General features: G+C 50.8%; 1 protein-coding gene across 4 annotated transcripts; it reads right to left on the bottom strand.

Moving 5' to 3' along the window:
- Nucleotides 1-1,261: 1,261 nt before the first annotated feature.
- On the bottom strand, nt 1,262-17,838 carry LOC123078853 (DNA damage-binding protein cmr1). 4 transcript variants are annotated; one of them, XM_044501494.1, is made up of 5 exons: nt 16,850-17,838; nt 16,319-16,631; nt 9,183-9,266; nt 1,863-1,973; nt 1,416-1,769 (listed from the first exon to the last, which is right to left on the bottom strand). In XM_044501494.1, the coding sequence occupies exons 1-5, from the start codon at nt 17,399-17,401 to the stop codon at nt 1,765-1,767; spliced, it is 1,065 nt and encodes a 354-aa protein (XP_044357429.1). In that variant the 5' UTR covers nt 17,402-17,838; the 3' UTR covers nt 1,416-1,764. The 4 variants fall into 4 exon arrangements, 3 of the variants coding, with proteins under 3 accessions (XP_044357428.1, XP_044357429.1, XP_044357430.1); XR_006437744.1 differs by having other exon boundaries at nt 1,685-1,769; nt 16,225-16,631; XM_044501493.1 differs by lacking the exon at nt 9,183-9,266 and having other exon boundaries at nt 1,262-1,769; nt 16,225-16,631; nt 16,850-17,832.
- Nucleotides 17,839-19,382: the final 1,544 nt, after the last annotated feature.

The following is a 19,382-nucleotide window of genomic DNA, read 5'->3' as shown; positions in this document are numbered from 1 at the left end:
GCCAAATTGCTTATAGTAGTAGCATTGTTATTATTGTCTTTCTCTATGACTTGCCGGCATATTCAAAATGCTGACCTACACGGCTGCAACGTCTCATGTTGTAGAGGAGTTTTCTGACTAGGAGTGAGGCTACGGTCTACGCTCAGTGATTGCCCTATGGAGTCGGATGGGCTCGCTTATCGTCTACGCTTCCGCAGCATTTAGTTTTTCTCTTAAGTTGGCCTTTGGCCGAATTTATCCTATTGTAATAAAGACTCTATATGAGAATCGTGTAATAAATCAGGTGTGATTGAACTTTAAATTTTTTATCAATGTATTGTATGTGTCAGCATAATCTTGAGATGGTACAGACACACAAAGACTTAGCCAATTTTGGGCCGGGTCGTTACACTGAAGGCCCCTCTGGCCCGAAGAGGATACTTTGGCTCCCAGATCCACAAAGGTGGATGGAGCTTGGTAAACGCCTAGGGTCTAGGGAGCAGCGATCTTGTCCCTCCAATAAACGAACATCGCCTTTGAAGCAACGATACTAGAAAAGAAAATCGGGTCCGCTCATCTGCTCCCGCTCAGAAAAAATCAAATAAATACTAGAAAAATTCAAAAAATCCAATTTTTTTCTGTGTGATAGATAATTTACTGCGTGAGGTCCGCTCCAAATTTCAACCTATTTGGACATCTGAGTAGCTCTCGGTTAAAAAGACAAATCGGGTCAGAACAGTACATGAACAGTAAACATTTTTACAGACCCCGAATTTGTCTTTTTTACCTAGAGTTGCTCAGATGCTCAAACGAGTTGAAATTTGGAGCGGTCCTCACACATCAAATTATCTACCACCCAAAAAAATTAGAATTTTTTGAATTTTTCTAGTATTTGTTTTGATTTTTTTCTGAGCACAGGTGCAGATGAGTTCGGGAGCCGAAACTCCGCGTCGGAGTATCAACTGTACTTAATTCCTGGTTCTAAGAATATATTTAATTGCTACCAAAAACTATATATAATTCCAAAGTAAGGTAGAACCAAATACTGACTAAGTAACTATAGATTACTGTCAAACAATCAAGGAATAATTAACAAATCTATTAAAATCAATCAGCTTGTCCGTACAATAAAGTAGAAGACAATCTTGAACAGAGGAGCAGTCGGTGACATGCCAATGGCTTCTTGGGGCAATCAGGTTCACGACGTACGAGTTAGCAGGTTCACTTGCACTAAATTGCAAGTAATCAGCAATACTCTGATCATGATACCACACCAGATCAGTTATAGCATTGCCATAGTAGGAGATCAGCAATACTTGTATTTGCATGTGCAATGATACTAACATGTACAGTGACAACACTGAATATGGTTTTATATCAGCATCACGAGATTCTATTCCTCGTAGCACAACACTCAGCAGGTCCACCATCTTAAATATCAAATGGTAGAATAATACTTAGTACAAATGTTATACATTTCTTGGGCAGGATGTCAAGGAAGATTAGGTGTTACAACTACCAAAAATACAGATAATCTTCCAAGCATGACTTGGTAATAACAAAGCCAGGAACAGTTCACAAGTCAGCTACTAGAAATCTTTTTGATTTAAGCTCTGGTCCAAAGGTACACCTTGCTAGTGCAGCTTGAACAGGCAAGATAGCCAACTTTATATGGGTGTGCAGAAAGCCGGTTTGGAATGGATGTCATGTGTTCACTCTTAAGAACTGAGCTGTTCTGAGCCGAGAGGCCACTGTCATATAGGTCGGTGTCGTTCCAGCCCCAGATTACCCTGCAACCATTGAATCTTGTTCGATCAATTACATTAACAAATACAGTAGTATTCATTTAAGATCACAGAAATAGGTGAGACGAGCTGTCATACTTGAATGCAGAAGGCCAAATGCCTGTCTGGTTATTATACTCCACACTATGCGAATTTTCAAAGTCATCCACGCAAAATACTCGGACAGTACCACAAATGCTGTAGCTAGAGCTGGATACAATGAGAATAACGTCATTTGAAAGGAAATAATCCAGAAAAACAGATTTATCATCCAAATGTCAGTAACAGTGCAGAATATTTTAATTCTGAAGCTAGGCACTACTAATGGAGATGAAAATACCCACGCAATGTTGCCAGAATATTGGATGAAAAGTCACAGCATAAAAAAACTATTTAAAATGATATCGAGTTATGTTGAGCTGCCAATCAAAAATCTCTACTATTGAAGAAGAATTGAACGTCATGTTCGACCTTCTCGGGCTACTCCCCCGCCTCGATCGATATCCCCGTCTCGCTGGAAAAAAAATCGCAGGAAATAGAACCCCACGTTCCATGGTAGCGAAAAAACCGAGATAACCCACACGTTCTCCACCTTCTCCCCGACCTGTCCATCTCATCTCCGGATCTCTTTGGCACAAACCCGAACAATCCGGCTCTCTCCTCTCCTCGCGACCGCGCGGCACCCTCCCTCTCTAGGTTGGCCATAGCCCGAGCCCCCGGGCGACGACCGTCCGAGCCACTCTACCGTCATGGATTGAAGGAGGAAGCGGCGGGGGGCGGTGCGGATCCCATCTTACCCTCCACCGTCACGTATGGAAGGAGGCCATGGCAACCAGCTGTGCGAAGCCAATCCTCCGCCGGAGCTTCTCTCTGCACATGTACGTTGTCTCGTCGGTCTCTTCATCCCTTCGGTCGGCACGCACCGGCGCTGCTGACCCGTGGTTGACCAGCAGCGGAGGCGTGTGTCAGGAGTCTCTAGCCGCTGCATGCTACATTATCAGGTTTGATCTTCTGTTAAATCTTGATCCCTTCAGTTTCCGTTTGGAACATTCCATTCTTGTTAGTAATCATCAGGGATCCCATCAGCCCTCATATCAGGACAGATATATGGGATTTTTCATCCGTGTGTGGTTCAATTGGAATATTATTAGGCCTCTGATAAATTGCCAAAAGGTGACCGCCGAATACCATCCCCTCACCGATCAGGCCTAGAAGATGGTGAAACTCTCACAAGGTGAACACCATGGGGTAAAGCTAGCTTATAATTTAGCGGCGGCGTGGTGTCATCATGGTCGGAGGAGGCAACTCATATGGGGATGCCAAGGAGATCAATCAGAATTCTATCGCTGTTGTTGCACCAAAATATCTTTACAGCTGCTATTTTTTTTAAATATCCCAAATACAGATTATTTTGTCAATGCAACAACATGATCAATCTCAAGGGCAATGCATTACTCATGGTATACTTAATAATTAAGTGGAGTTCCAAAAGCGACGGTGATGGTTGTGCCACCACCAACAGCAGAGAAGAAAGAGGCGTGGCAGTGGTGGTGCAGAAAGAGCGATAGAGAAGTGGGAGGAAAGTAAGTAGCGGCATTGGTGTAAGGACTAAGGAAGAAGGGGAGAGCATGGTGAGCAAGATGAGGTTCTGGAGAAATGCGACAGGGTAGTCGTTCCCTAAGCCTATCGGCATGACCCAATTCACTCCAATTTTTTTGCAGGTTCAGTTTTGTTAGCATTGGTAAATATATTCATCATTACAGGGTGGAAGTTATCTGTACTTTTGTTTTGTACATTTTTACAGCTATACCTTGGTGGAAGTGAGCCAGGCCCTTGAAAAAATCTCACGGTAGTCACTTCGTTCAGTAATATTTTTGCATGTACAGCATGTAGGTTTCATTCACATCTAGCAAAAGACTCTCCAGACAACGGAGGTTTGCTTTGTAGACTTTATTTTCTAATACAGTCAAACTTCAGCATATATGTACTTTTTTTTTATAATCAACACACACGTTCAATTGAACATACTACCCGCAGAAAAGTAGTCAGGCAAACATGCTTGCATTTCCTTAGATGGTATATAGGTCCGAATTAATGATTGTAGGTGTTGACATACTATGTACAATGTAAGAGAACGACATGGATGATATATTATTAGAGAAAAAAAATGAAAGAATTAGGGTGGACGTTAATTTGCTGGAAGTGAGTACTCCACTACAATGCTTGTAATAGCTTTATAGTTCTATATATGATGCAAACCTATGTGTTCAGGAGCCGTTTTTGCTACGGAACTCTGAAGCATGTGGTTGAAGTAAACACTGGACGGAGAAAGACTTCGCATATTCAGCAGCAGACTCAAAGCTGCTGGTGCGAAAACAGAATTTGCACCGTACAACAGGCAAAGCCTCACTACAGAGTTCTGCCTAGGGATACGCTTTTTGCAAAGGTAATTGAGATTTTTTTGAATGATGATAATAAAGATTTATACTTTTAATACATGTTCCAGCTATAGGAGGATGCCAAGGAGATCAATCAGATTTCTTTACACATTAAGACATCGTCATCTTTTATTGCTACTGTTGCAGCACAATAGCTTTAGTGTCGCTATTTTTCAGAAAAATATCCCAATTTACACATTGTTTTGTCAATTTTAATTTTCAAACGGAGGTTTGTTTGGTAGACATTACTTTCTAGATATAGTTAAACTTTAACAGATATATACATTGAGCAGAGTCAACTGAACATGCTACCGGCAGAAAGTGTCAATTAAAACATGATGTATTTTCTTAGTTCTTAGATGGTATGTAGGTCCTGGACTAATAATTGTAGGTGTTGACATACTATTTCTATTGTAAGAGAACTATGTGGATGATGCATCATTAGAAAAGATTGACAGAATTAGGATGGTTGTTATTCTGATGGACGTGATTACTCCACTACAATGCTTCTAATAGCTTTATAGTTTTATGATGCAAACCTATGTGTTCGGGAGCCTTTTTTTCTACGGAAATCTGAAGCATGTGGTTGAAGTAAATACCATACGGAGAAAGAGTTTGCATATTCAGCAGCAGAGCAGTGCAGGCTGCTGGTACGACAACAGAATCTGTCCAAGCTGAAGTGAAACACATACGGCAAACTGTCAATCTTGTATCGAATGAGAGCCAAAAATTGATGGTAACTTCCTTCATCTTATCAGGACAAGATAGGAAGATCTCCCGAGTACACGGTCGAGAGGAAGCTCGGCAAAGGGGGGCCCGACCATGTTTTCGTCAGCCGGCATTTAGCTGGTGCAACAGGATGGTCCACATGTGAGAGTGCTCAACAGGTGGGTGCTATTTTTACATGTTCCCTGCTTTCTTACTATACGCTTTGCCAAAAAAAAACTTTGGCGTCGGGTATTGTACTCACTGATGTGAAGCCAGAGGAAAGCTAATTGCACATTTGTTCACGTTACTGCTGTTTGTGGGTTGCAAGGACTTTGAGATTACCACATGTCCCCTGTTTAATTATCTATATTAAGGCGTGGCCTTCATGTGTAGCGATTTTTTCTAAGAAGCAACAAGAACCTACAATTCATTGGAGTTGGATAAAGAGTGCATATGTAACAAAAGCAGCTGCGAGCCCGAGGCAGAGACGAGGAAGGACAGAGATGTACCATCGTCATGCTTTATCTTCTTCAGGGTTGGGAGGGAGAAAGGGAAGTGGTGATTTCCGGAGAGGGAGCAAGCGGGAGAACTGTAGTTTTTCAACGAATGTTGAAAACTGAATGAACGCCTGCTGGATAAATTACATGATCTGGAAACCTGACGCTGTGTTGTTGCATATAAATAATTTATCATCCAGTATTCACCAGTCTCGCTGTGTTGTTCAAATCCCCTTCAGTGATGACAAAGCATGCCGGCAACTTTGAGTATATGTTTCTTATATATCATTGTCAGATTGTAAGATGTTGACGTGTTGTCCATCTTTCATTTTCAATGTCTCCAACACAGTATGGTTTTGAAGTTTCTGCACTTGCTTTGACTAGACAAAGGCAATTAACTCCAGGACTTAGCCAAATAGGAACACAAGGGAAAGAGGAATAAAAAAATATATTTGAATGGCCTGGTTAGTCCAAATCCGATGGATATCTTCCCAAGTCCTACTTTTTTTGCAACATTCTATAGATTGATCTGGTATGCTGATTATATATCAAATGTTCCTCTCGGCTCTCGCACAAATTATGTACTTAATTCTGGGAAAGACGGTGGGAACAAATTCCATGATAAAGATATTTGTATATGAAAGAACCAACGTGTGTAGTGGCAAGGATCGAAGGAATGGTCAACACATTGATATTTTGCATGGTAGGCATAACAGAATGAGATGTCGCACGGATAAAGTGGGTTCCGAGGCGTACATGATAATCGATGAGGGACAAGGCACTATTTTCCTAATGCATTATATAGTTTACTGTTGTCACCGTAGCAACGCACGGGTATTTAGCTAGTCTAGCGATATATTTGCACAACTCCTGAAAAGTCTAACAGTAACTTTCATTTATTGAGTCTAGCCATGACATAATGGTGGTTCAAGAAACATGTTTCTTAAATCAAAGAGGGAGGGGAATGGTAGGACTAGGGTTCCTACCGGATCGGCTCCTCAGGTTGTAGGGGCAGAACAGCGGAGGTTGGGGGCGAAGACGGAGGCTCCGGCGCTTGGACGCCGTCGCGAGGGAGGAGGAGGGCGGCGGCGACTAGGGCTGGCGCGGCTAGGGTTCTGGCTCCTCTGGAGCCGGGCAATAGGATAGAAATATCTTTATTGCTTGATTCCAAAAAGAGTCTTACAGCCTATATTTATAACCTAGATAACTTGCATAAGAATTAACCTAAGATAAGTTGTGGGTCAAGCCCCTAACTACTGTCCGGCGGGCCTCCTCCGGTTATAAGCTAAACCGGCCATAACATCTCTCCCCGCCTGCGCAAACAGCTCGTCCTCGAGCTGAAAGTCTGGATAGTGTTGGCTGAAGTCGTCACGCTGCTCCTAAGTAGCCTCCTCCTCTGGAAGGCCCGCCCACTGGATCAGAACGAACCACACCCCGCGACGGAGCTGCACCCGCAACACCTCTGGCTCCGGAAGAAGACGTCCGTCGGCGGTTGGAGGAAGCGCGGGTGGAGCGGCAGGTGGCTCTCCACGAAAAGGCTTGAGCAGCCCCACATGAAAAACGTCGTGGATGCGAGCACCGGCCGGAAGCTGAAGGCGATAGGCCACCTGTCCAATGCGCTCCAAGACGGCGAAGGGCCCGGCGTAGCGAGGGCCGAGCTTGCGCTTCGCGCGCGGGTCGAGTGACTGCGTAGAGTGGTGGAGAAGACGCAGCCACACCCAATCACCCACCGCGAACTCCGCCTCGCGATGGTTGTCGTCGTAGTAATGCTTGGCCAGCTGCTGGGCCGGGAGGAGACGCTGACGGACCTCAGCGAGCATCTCATCACGGGTGCGAATAAGCTCACCGGCGGTCTCCGCCTGCGCTGTTGCCGGGTCCACCGGCAAGATAGGCGGAGGCGGCCGACCGTAGACCACCTCAAATGGTGTAGCATGCAGGGCGGAGTGATAGGAGGTGTTGTAGCAGTACTCCGCCCACGCGAGCCAATCCACCCAAGCCTGAGGGCAATCACCTGTAACACAGCGCAAATACATGGCAATCACCTTGTTAACCACCTCGGATTGGCCGTCCGTCTGCGGGTGGAAGGCCGTGCTCAGGCGGAGCTTGACGCCTGCCATCCTGAAGAGGTCACGCCAAACATGGCCTGTGAACACCGGTGTAACGCCCACGATGCGGCTATATCTCCCAATTGTCAAGGCACGACTTAGAGGCATAACCGCATTGTGATTTTGGCGCAAGAAGGGTCATCTTCACACAATCCCATGTAATGAACAAGAAAGGGATAACGAGAGTTGGCTTACAGTCGCCACTTCACACAATACATAATATAGATCATACATCATCCAAAATCCACACATAGACCGACTGCGGTCAACCAAATGAAAATAAGATAACCCCAAATGCTAAATCCCCGATCGTCCCAACTGGGCTCCACTACTGATCATCAGAAAAAGAAACATAGTAACGACCACGTTCCTCGTCGAACTCCCACTTGAGCTCGGTTGCGTCATCTGCACTGGCATCGTCGGCACCTGCAACTATTTTGGTAGAATCTGTGAGTCACGAGGACTCAGCAATCTCACACCCGCGAGATCAAGACTATTTAAGCTTATAGGAAAGGATGGTGTAATGAGGTGGAGCTGCAGCAGGCACTAAGCATATATGGTGGCTAACATACGCAAATGAGAGCGAGAAGAGAAGCAACGCAAAGGTCGCGAAGCTAGAAATGATCAAGAAGTGATCCTGAAACTACTTACGTTCATGCATAACTCAAACCGTGTTCACTTCTCGGACTCCGCCGAGAAGAGACCATCACGGCTACACACACGGTTGATGTATTTTAATTAAGTCTAGTGACAAGTTCTCTACAACCGGACATTAACAAATTCCCAACTGCCTCATAACCGCGGGCACGGCTTTCGAAAGATAATACCCTGCAGGGGTGTCCCAACTTAGCCCATTATAAGCTCTCACGATCAACGAAGGATAAACCTTCTCCCAGGAAGACCCGATCAGTCTCGGAATCCCGGTTTACAAGACATTTCGACAATGGTAAAACAAGACCAGCAAAGCCGCCCGAATGTGCCGACAAATCCCGATAGGAGCTGCACATATCTCGTCCTCAGGGCACACCGGATAAGCGAAGCGTACAGGTACCAACGTAACCCAAGTTGCCACGGGACGGTCCCGCACGGTGCTCTAGTTTGGACCAGCACTCAGAGGAACACTGGCCCGGGGGTTTAAATAAAGATGACCCTCGGGCTCGCGAAAACCCAAGGAAAAAAGGCTTAGGTGGCAAATGGTAAACCAAGGTTGGGCCTTGCTGGAGGAGTTTTATTCAAGGAGAACTGTCAAGGGGGTCCCATAAATCACCCAACCGCGTAAGGGACGCAAACTCAAGGAACATAATACCGGTATGACGGAAACTAGGGCGGCAAGAGTGGAACAAAACACCGGGCATAAGGCCGAGCCTTCCACCATTTACCAAAATATATAGATGCATTAATTAAATAAGAGATATTGTGATATTTCAAAAATATCCATGTTCCAACATGGAACCAACTTCAACTTCACCTGCAACTAGCAACGCTATAAGAAGGGCTGAGCAAAAACGATAACTTAGCCAAACAACGGTTTGCTAGGTAAAGATGGTTAGAGTCTTGGCATGGCAATATGGGAGGCATGATATAGTAAGTGGTAGGTAGCGCAGCATAGCAATAGAACGAACAACTAGCAAAGCAAAGATAGAAGTGATTTCGAGGGTATGGTCATCTTGCCTGCAAGGTTCTCAGAGTTGTCAAAAGCTTGATCCTCGTAAGCGTACTCAACAGGTTCCTCGTTCGCGAACTCGTCTCTCGGCTCTACCCACAGCAAGAACACAAGCAATAGAACCACAATCAATCACGGGAAATGCACAAGCACCATGATGCAAAACATGCAAGATATGCGAGATATGATATGCGATGCATATGCGTGCTCCGGAAGAAAAAGAATGAACAAGGCAGTAACTTGGCAAACCAAGTATGCCACTGAAAAGATGAGATGATTTCGGTCGAAATCGATATAAAGATCACCGTAAACGGATGCACGGCTTGCAAATGGCAAGCAAAACAAGAATGACACGATTCTGCGATTAACAACATGATAGCACTTAGAATACATCAAGTAGTTATGCTACAGCACCCCAACAAGGCAACAAAACATATGACAGTAATCTACAGGAGATACTTGAAAAAAGATGAACACTGAGCTACGGCTAGATCACAACATAACAGGCTCAAACAAGCATGACAAAAGTGCAAAAGATATCAGAATCACAGACTTAGTGAAATTACTGGACATGGCAGAAACAACATCAGGTAGCAATGTTCAGAGCAAGCACACAACATGCTACAGGAACTTAACATAGCAAAACAAGGCATGGCATGAATCTACTGAATGCATAGAACAAAAGTCCCTTACTGACCATGAGCCAAAAAGACCAGAAGATATGATGGCAACCATGTAAACATAGCAAGTTTCGTTAACAGGTTTCAGACTTAGCAGAAAACAGATCATGGCAGAAACAACATTATGAAGGCATCTTTATGAGCTTGATTCACTCACCACAAAGCAATGCATAACAAAACAAGCATACCTAAAGCAAGATGGCATGTTTATGAAGCTAACCATGGCAAAAGCAAATACATTACACAGAAACATTTTATAGCAAAAGTAGAGTAAGATTAAGACATGCTATGGCACTCCATAATTACAAACCGGGGCATGGATGGATAGAGCACAACTATATCTACAAAACATCCTTACTGAACATAATCAAAAGGAGCATGGATCTCTCTGTAGACACATGGATACATGGCAACAAAATAACAGCAGAAACAGACTTAGTGAAAGTACTAAGTCCCTGAAATCAGAAACATCTCGAAACCTAATTTGCATGCTTGTGCTAGTCACCACAGAGATCACAAAAATACATGGCATACACCTCTGTAAAGATGGCATGACATACATCAAAAGACATGTAGAGCTCCTACTCATAAGAGGCACACATCAATAGCAACAAAAATAACAAATCACCAAGTTCTGATAAGTAACAGCAGGAAACATCATATAGCACTCTTGCACTAGAGATTTGGGCATCAAGATGAACTCAAATGAACATGGCATAATTGAACAAAATGAAGAGCATCTCGAGAAGAACATTTCGATATATCATGCACGCAAAACGAAGCAGTATGCGATGAGATATGATGCGATGAACGAGAGCATATAATGTAACATACACGGGACTTAGCAAAATTTCGGGGGGGGGGGGGAGAAGTCAACCTACTGGATCCAGATCTGGATCGGGACGGAGCTGGGGAAGGAGGGGACGGCGGCCGGCGGAGAGGAGCTCGGGGGGGGGGGGTCGGGGGAGGGGAGGCGCGCTCGGGGGAGGCGCGGAGCTCGCCGGAGGGAGGAGCTCGGGGCCACGGTGGAAGAGCACGGGGCCGCGCACGGTGGACGGGCGGCGAGGCGCCGGCCGGCGACGAGGCGGTGATGGCGGTGGAGGGCGGCGGCGCCGACGCCGGGCGCGAGCAGGCGACAGGCGCGGGAGGGGCGATCGGGCCGCGGGGGCCGGCCACGGGCCCGGGCGGGCTTCAGCGACGGGGACGGCGGCGCGCCACGTGTCGCACTGGGGTTGGCGCGGGGCGGCGGCGCTGTTCGTCCGGCCGGCGGCGGACGTGTCCGGCTGCGGAGAGGGGAAGGGGACTAGGGTTTCGCCCGAATTTCGGAGGGGAAGGTGTTTTATAGGTAGAGGGAGGTAGAAGACTCCAAATGGAGTGCGGTTTTCGCCCACACGATCGTGATCGAACGACCGAGAGCATGGAGGTGACTTAGGTGGGTTTTGGGCTGTCTGGAGAGGGGTTTTGCTGCAACACACAAAAGGACTTTGCGGTTACCCGGTTAACCGTTGGAGCATCAAACGACCTCCAAATGGAACGAAACTTGACAGGTGGTCTACCGGTGGTGTACCAAGGCCACTTGGCAAACCTCGGTCCATTCCGAGAACGTTTAACACCCGCTCACGAAAAGAAAACAAGAGGGATGCGCCGGTGCAACTGGGAGTGTCGGATTGCAAAACGGACAACGGGGAAAATGCTCGGATGCATGAGACGAACACGTATGTAAATGAGATGCACATGATGACATGATATGAGATGCATGACATGAACAAAATGTAAAACGAAAAACAAAACCCGACCACGAAGGGAATATCATCATACATAGCCGAAAATGGCAAGAGTTGGAGTTACAAATATGGAAAGTTACATCCGGGGTGTTACAACCGGGTCCCGATCACTGACGATCGAAGAGGGGAACCCATGAAGACGAACGATACCCTCGAAGAAGGCACGGGCCACGGACGCGGCAGTATATGGATGCCCCAGCGCGATGAAGTGGGCATACTTGGAGAAGCGGTCGACCACAGTGAGAATGACTGATTTGCCGCCCACCTTGGGAAGGCCCTCGATGAAGTCCATGGAGATATCTGCCCAGACCTGAGACGGCACCTCCAAAGGCTGAAGCAAGCCAGCCGGCCGTAGAGTCTCCGTCTTGTTGCGCTGGCACGTCACACAAGACCGTACCCAGTCACGGACCAGGGCACGATCACCTGGAATGTAGAAGTCAGCGCGGAGACGATGGAGTGTCTTCTGCACACCCTCATGGCCCGCCGAGTGGGCGAGACGCGGCACCTGATGACGAAGATCGTCGTGCGCAGGAACGAAGACCCGACACCCATGGAGGAGCAGGTCGTCGGCGAGTCGCCACGGCTCCTCCAGCTCCCCCGCCGCCAACTGCTGCTGAAGGAGGAGAGAGTCGGCCGCGGCTGCGGTCGCGCGCCGGATGTCGGCGTAGAGAGAGAAGGAGGGCCCGGTGATGATGCAGAAAGCCGCCCCCTCAGCCGCACCGTCGTCCACCTCGGCGTCACGCCGAGACAGGGCGTCGGCGACGGTGTTAAGGCGACCAGGCCGGTACTCGACGGTGAAGTCAAACCCGAAGAGTTTACTGATCCACTGGTGCTGTGGCACGGTCGAGAGCCTCTGATCCAGCATGAATTTGAGGCTGTAATGGTCCGTGCAGATCCGGAAGGAGCGACCCCAAAGATAGGGCCGCCAATGGCGCACTGCCTGCACCAATCCAATGAGCTCGCGCTCATAAGCCGCTAGCTTAAGATGGCGTGCGGCAAAGGGCCGGCTGAAGAAGGCGAGGGGTCCATCGCCCTGATGAAGGACCGCACCGAACCCCGCGCCGGAGGCGTCGCAGTCGACGGTGAACGGGAGGTCGAAATCCGGCAAATGTAGGACGGGACCCGTCGTGAGGGCCCCCTTGAGGGCCGCGAACGCTGTAGTGGCCTCCTCATCCCAAGAGAAGGCGTCACGTCGGAGAAGGCGCGTGAGCGGGGCCGCGATGAGGCCAAACTCCCGGATGAACTTCCGGTAGTACCCTGCGAGGCCTAGGAAGCCGCGAAGAGCCCGCGGCGACTGCGGGGTCGGCCAGGCGGCGACGGCCGCCACCTTCTCGGCGTCCATGGCCACCCCCTCGGCCGAGATGAGGTGGCCGAGGTAAGCGACAGAAGGCATCCCGAACGAGCACTTCGAGCGCTTAAGGTGAAGATGATGCGCCCAAAGATCGTTGAAGACGATGGCCACATGCTGGAGGTGCTCCGCCCAAGAGGCGCTGTAGATAAGAATGTCATCAAAGAAAACGAGCACAAACCGCCGTAAGTAGGGTCGGAGGACATCATTCATCAAGGCCTGAAAGGTCGCCGGGGCGTTAGAGAGGCCAAACGGCATCACCAAGAACTCAAAGTGGCCGTGGTGAGTCCGAAACGCCGTCTTGGCGATGTCGTCCGGGTGCATGCGCACCTGATGATACCCCGACCGGAGATCCAGCTTGGTGAAGAAGCACGCCCCGTGTAGCTCGTCAAGAAGCTCATCGATCACCGGAATAGGAAACTTGTCCTTCAGTGTGAGCGCGTTAAGGGCGTGGTAGTCGATGCAGAAACGCCACGTGCCATCCGACTTGCGAACAAGGAGGACCGGCGCCGTGAACGGCGATGTGGAGATACGGATGATGCCCGCGGAAAGCATGAGCGCACACTGCCGCTCCAACTCGTCCTTCTGCAGCTGAGGATACCGGTAGGGCCGTACGGCCACAGGGGCCGATCCCGGAAGGAGGTGAATGCGGTGGTCGTAGATCCGGGCTGGCGGAAGGCCCCGCGGCTCCTCAAAGAGATCACGGTGCTGCTGCAGGAGGTTGTCCAACAGCGGATGCTCGGCCTCGGTGGTAGCCGCCGCCAGCTGAAGCGGGGGCGTCGCCGGGGTGCCTCCAATGCCCTCCCAGCGGACGCGGCGGCCGAGACGCCAGAAGGTCATCGTCAGGGCGTCGAAGTCCCAAAGAATGGGACCGAGAGTCCACAAGAAGTCGACGCCGAGGATGAAGTCGAAACAGCCCAAATCAATGCCGGCGCAGGTGATGGTGAAGTGCTCGTCGCCGATCATGATGGGCACGTCGCGGGTAAGCCCATGGCAGCGTAGACGGTCGCCATTAGCGACAGTGACCCGCAGCTGCTCCCCGCCTGTCGGCTGTAACGCGAGGCGTCGCATGGTGGCCTCTAGCAGGAAGTTATGTGTAGAGCCTGTGTCCAGGAGGGCCACCAGGCGCTCGCCCTGGATCGTGACCGGTAAGAGCATCGTCCGCTCATCACGGATGCCGACCAGCGCGTGAAGCGAGACAACGAGGGCAGTGGCCAGAGCGGGCGCGGGTGCCGGCGCGGGCTCTGCGACGGCTGGGGCGCCGAGGCCATCCTCCGGTGTGTCATCCTCGGGCTCGTCCGTCGTCTCCAAGTAGAAGAGGCGTGGGCAGACATGGCCCGGGGCATAGGGCGCATCACAGTTGAAGCACAGTCCCAAGCGTCGGCGCTCGAGCTGCTCCGCCTGAGTAAGGCGCCTGAACGGGCGCGTCGTGCCCGGGTTGGCCGCCGGTGCTGTAGTGGATGACGCGGGTGTCGTCGGTGGCGGCCGGGAGGTTTGGCGGCCCCCACGAGGCGCGGATGGCCGCGTCACGGCCTGGGCGCGCTGCTCGAAAGCCCGAGCGTAGTACATGGCCGTCTGAAGGTCTTGGGGCCCCTTCATCTCAACGTCCACGCGGATGTGGTCGGGAAGGCCGCCGACGAAGAGTTCAGCCCGCTGTAGCGCCGTCACACCCGGCGCGTGGCACGCCAGGGCCTGGAAGCGGTCGGCGAAATCCTGCACCGTGGAGGTGAAGGGCAGGCGGCCCAACTCGGCCAGTCGGCTCCCGCGTAATGGCGGTCCGAAGCGAAGAAGGCACAGCTCGCGGAAGCGCTCCCATGGGGGCATGCCGCCCTCGTCCTGCTCGAGGGCGTAGTACCATGTCTGGGCTGCCCCGCGAAGATGACAGGACGCCAGCCAAGTGCGCTCCGACGCGGGCGTGCGCTGCCCACGGAAGAACTGGTCACACTGGTTGAGCCAGTTAAGCGGGTCGTCGGAGCCGTCGTAGGTGGCGAAGTCGATCTTCGCGAACCGGGGTGGCTGCTGGTGTGGCGTGCCCTGGCCCACTGCCTCGGCGATGCGGAGGGCTGATGACGGCGCTCGGTCCATGGTGGGGAGGCCAGCGTAGTGCCCTGTGGCGCCCGACGCCTCGGGCTGCAACTGGGAATCCGACGGCGGCCAGGCCTCCGTGTAAGCCGGCGGAGGGGACGTCCCGTGGAGCCAGCCTGGAAGCGGAGATGGTGACGGTGGGAAGCGGACCTCCTGGATCGGGAGTCCGCTCGGCGAGGACCGGCCCAAGCTAGGGCTGGGCGGGGGTGGTGGTGGCACCTGCACGGTTGCAGCTGGGGGGAACGGCGCAGCGGGGGATGGTGCGGACGGCGCGGACCAGGTCGGCCACTGCGGGCCCTGGGCGGCGGCTGGTGGCGCGGGGGGCGCCGCAAGTGTCGGCGGCGGCCACTGTGGCCACGGCGGCGTCGAAGCCGCCGGTGAGGGAAGCGCCGGATAGCCCCCGGTGATGGCCGGATGGAGCTGCGGGGGCAGCCCGTACGGGCCAGCCAAGTAGAGGCGGATGCCCTGGACAGCGACGACCAGGTCGTTGAGCACGCCGGCCATGGCCTCCGGTGTAAACTGCTGCGGCACGGGGGGAGGCGATGGCGGCGAGTGGAGGACGAGAGGTGGCGGCTGGCCTTGGCCCGGCGTGGTGCTGGGTGCAGGGGAGATCGGCGCCGACAGCGAGGCCGTGGCGCCCGCCGATAGCGAGACCGTGACGCCCGGCGATGAAGCGACGGCGGCGGTGGGGGAGCTGGCGGGCAGCGGCGGCGGTGGTGGTGGCGGTGAAGACATGGTCGAAACCCGGGTACCTGATACCAAATTGGTAGGACTAGGGTTCCTACCGGATCGGCTCCTCAGGTTGTAGGGGCAGAACAACGGAGGTTGGGGGCGAAGACGGAGGCTCCGGCGCTTGGGCGCCGTCGCGAGGGAGGAGGGCGGCGGCGGCGACTAGGGCTGGCGCGGCTAGGGTTCCGGCTCCTCCGAAGCCGGGCAATAGGATAGAAATATCTTTATTGCTTGATTCCAAAAAGAGTCTTACAACCTATATTTATAACCTAGATAACTTGCATAAGAATTAACCTAAGATAACTTGTGGGTCAAGCCCTTAACTACTGCCCGGTGGGCCTCCTCCGGTTATAAGCTAAACCGGTCATAACAGGGAACCTTCTAAACAAGTTGAAGGGTAGGAAAATGGTCAGAAATAAAGTACCTTGTTACTGCTAACATGCGGCCACTAGGTGAGAAATAAGCTGACTGAGCAGATTTGTGAAGTTTGAAAACTTTCAGGCTATCTGGCTCCTTACTTTTTATATTTCTCACATCCCATATACAGGCTGTTTGATCCGTTGAACTGGTAGCAAGCATATGTGGCTTCTCCGGATGAAAATCTATTGAGTTGATTTTCTCCTCATGCACATCCCATGTAGTTAACACCTTACCCTCGCGCTCATCGAAAAGTGTCAAGCCACCCTTTTCATCACCAAAATATAGGCATCGGGCACTATTTTGTGCTTGACAAAGTGAATAAACAGGCCGCTCCCATAAATGGACCATACTGTACTTCTCCTTCTCAAAGTCCATAAGACAAATTTCACCCTGATGGCTAGAGCTGTAAACCTGTAGCCAAGTAAATGAAATACACCACAAAATAGAATTACAATTGATAGAGAATATTCAATGAGATATACAACATCCAAATAACTATTTGTGCACTGGAAATGGGATAAATCCAACCTAATTTAGCTACCTTGATCATGATTAGCAGATGCACCTATTGGATGACTCTAACGAGGAGTCCCAAGAAAATGAAAAAAGAGCGGAAGGAAGAAGGTCACCTTGTGTGGTGCCGCCTGGTGCGCCACGATTGCTGACACAGGGCACTTGTGTGGCCAATAACTGAAGACGACCCCATCCACACCGTCGGCATCCTCCGAGACACCGTCGACGTCCCAGTACCCGATATTCCCCCTTTTGTCTCCCGCCGCCACCACGGTCCGGTCGGCGAGCGGGAGGACCCGCATCGACTCTATGCTACAGGGCACCACGTTTCTCACGTGCGCGCGCATCAGCACCATGTCCCTCCCAGCATCGAAGTCGTCCGCCGAACGAACCTTAGCCCCAGCCCCAGCCCCGCCCCCGAGGATGGAGGAGGCGAGCGAGGGTGAGAGGCTGAGATCCGGGGGCAGGTTGTCGGGAGCGATGCCGCGGGCGCGGCCGGAGGAGCGGACGGGGCCGGTCGGGGCCTTGGGCCTGACCTGATACGGTCGCTTTCGCTTAGGTTTAGCAAGGGCGGAGAGCTCGTCGGCCTTGCGGCGGAGGAGGGCAAGCTTTTCCTGGTTGCGCCGGATGTTGGCCTGGCGAAGGCGCTCGTAGTCGTTTTCCGCCATTGTTGTTGGGGGAATCTTCTGGTGGGCGTGGGTGAGGGTTTGGAGAGGGGAACGGCGGGAGGTATCGCGGAGCGCAGGGAGAGGAGTGTTATGGACCTCGATCTAGGGATAGGAGTAGAGAGGGAGAGGATGGGGAAAAGGGGATCGGCTGATGAGGAGAAGAAGGAGCAGCAGCGTGGGATTGAGAGAAGGGCAGCAGGGAAGAGCAGCAGCAGAAGAGACGAGGGGGAGGAGCAGAGGTCGGGCGCAAGCAGTGCAGCAGCAAGGACGTGGGAAGAGGGAGGAGCAGCAGTTTTTTTTTTTGAATGTTGGCAGTTGACTGCCAAATTCATTGATCAGTAGGGGGGCAAGATGGGCAGGCATGGAGCAGAAAGGAAAGAAAAGAAGAAGAGGAGCAGCAACAGTGTTGAGAGGAGGAGCAGCAGGCGAAGGACGAAGGACGGCAGCAGGGGCACTCTCGCGCGGAGGTCCAGCCACCCATCTAAGCGCAAATCCCCTCAAAAAAATTCTAAGGTCAGAATTACAGATAACCTTCCAAGAGTCTGACAATTACAAGCTAATATTCCTGAATTATTAATTTAAGAAACTGATACGAACAATTTGCAAGCTAATGTTCCTCAAATTGTTTAATCAAGCATACATTGAACCTGCCTAGGGCGTCCAAAAATAAATTCAAGATTATGCTATAATATTTACCTTAATATTAATACTTTTTACATGTTTACCAATTAGACTTGAAGACTAGAGATTTGGGGATAAAGTGGAAGTCAAGTAAGAATTTATATAAATTTTGTGGTGTGTCGTATATTTTTCTCCTAGTTCTTAGAGTGAAACTAATTCGAACAATTAATTATGTCGATCGTCCTGCTTGAATCATACTACTTGACCTATTAATTTTCTTTATTTCTTCTTTGATTGCATCGTGGTTTGATTTTTCGTTTCCTTTATAAGTCCGCCCCGGGTAGCTTCAAATCCTGGATCCGCCACTCATCCCATGCCACGAGAAAAGGCGCTTGACCCGGTTGTAAGTAGCATGAAATCCCGAGTGCCCGCCTGCCGCGCTGGAGTGCAACGCTCTGATCAGGTTCTGTTGTATGTCAGGGTCTTTCCAAATCCACACGCGCCCGTGAAACTTCAGGATACCGTCTTGCAAGGAAAATCCTGGGTCACTGTCCGGAGCCAGCGCCAACTTTGTCATGCGCTGAGTAGCTGCGGTATCTTGCCGATAGCTTTGTTTGATTGCTTCCAGCCACGTAGGCTTGCGCACCGAGATCGCTGCCATTTCTGTTTCCTGTCCGGGTGCGCGACGAGAAAGCGCATCCGCAGCTCTGTTGATTAGCCCCGCCTTATACTGAATAGTGAACTGCAGCCCGACTAGTTTGGTAAATGCTCGCTGATGTATTGGCGTGTTGAGCCTCTGATCCGTCAGGTTGAGCAAGCTCTATTGGTCCGTCCGAACCACAAACTCTGCATGCTGGAGGTAGGGGCGCCAGTGATCCACTGTCAAGAGAAGAGCCAGGCACTCTTTTTCATAGGCTGACAGCCCAAGATTGCGAGGGGCTAGAGCTTTGCTCAAGTAAGCCACCGGATGGTTATTCTGCATAAGAACTGCCCCTATACCCGTGGCACTTGCATCCGTCTCCACAACGAACTGATGCTGAAAGTTGGGCAGCGCCAGCACAGGAGCTTCAATCAGTGCTTTTTTGAGAGCGACGAAAGCTTCGTTGGCAGATCGTGTCCACACGAACATGGTATTTTTCCTAAGCAGGTTGGCGAGCGGCTTGCTGATAACGCCAAAGAACCGAACGAACTTCCTGTAGTACCCAGCTAGACCCAAGAAACCCCTGAGTTCTTTTGTATTGGTTGGAATAGGCCACTGCTGCACATCCAGGACTTTGGTGTTGTCCATGGCCACTGCCTGATCACTGATGATATGCCCCAAGTAACTGATCTTTTGCTACGCAAAGGTGCATTTGAACAT

This window comes from Triticum aestivum, chromosome 3D (genome assembly GCF_018294505.1).
Source record: "Triticum aestivum cultivar Chinese Spring chromosome 3D, IWGSC CS RefSeq v2.1, whole genome shotgun sequence".
Taxonomy (NCBI): Eukaryota; Viridiplantae; Streptophyta; class Magnoliopsida; order Poales; family Poaceae; genus Triticum; species Triticum aestivum.
Note: the sequence above shows the minus strand (reverse complement) of the source record. Positions and strands in the feature narration are given on the sequence as shown.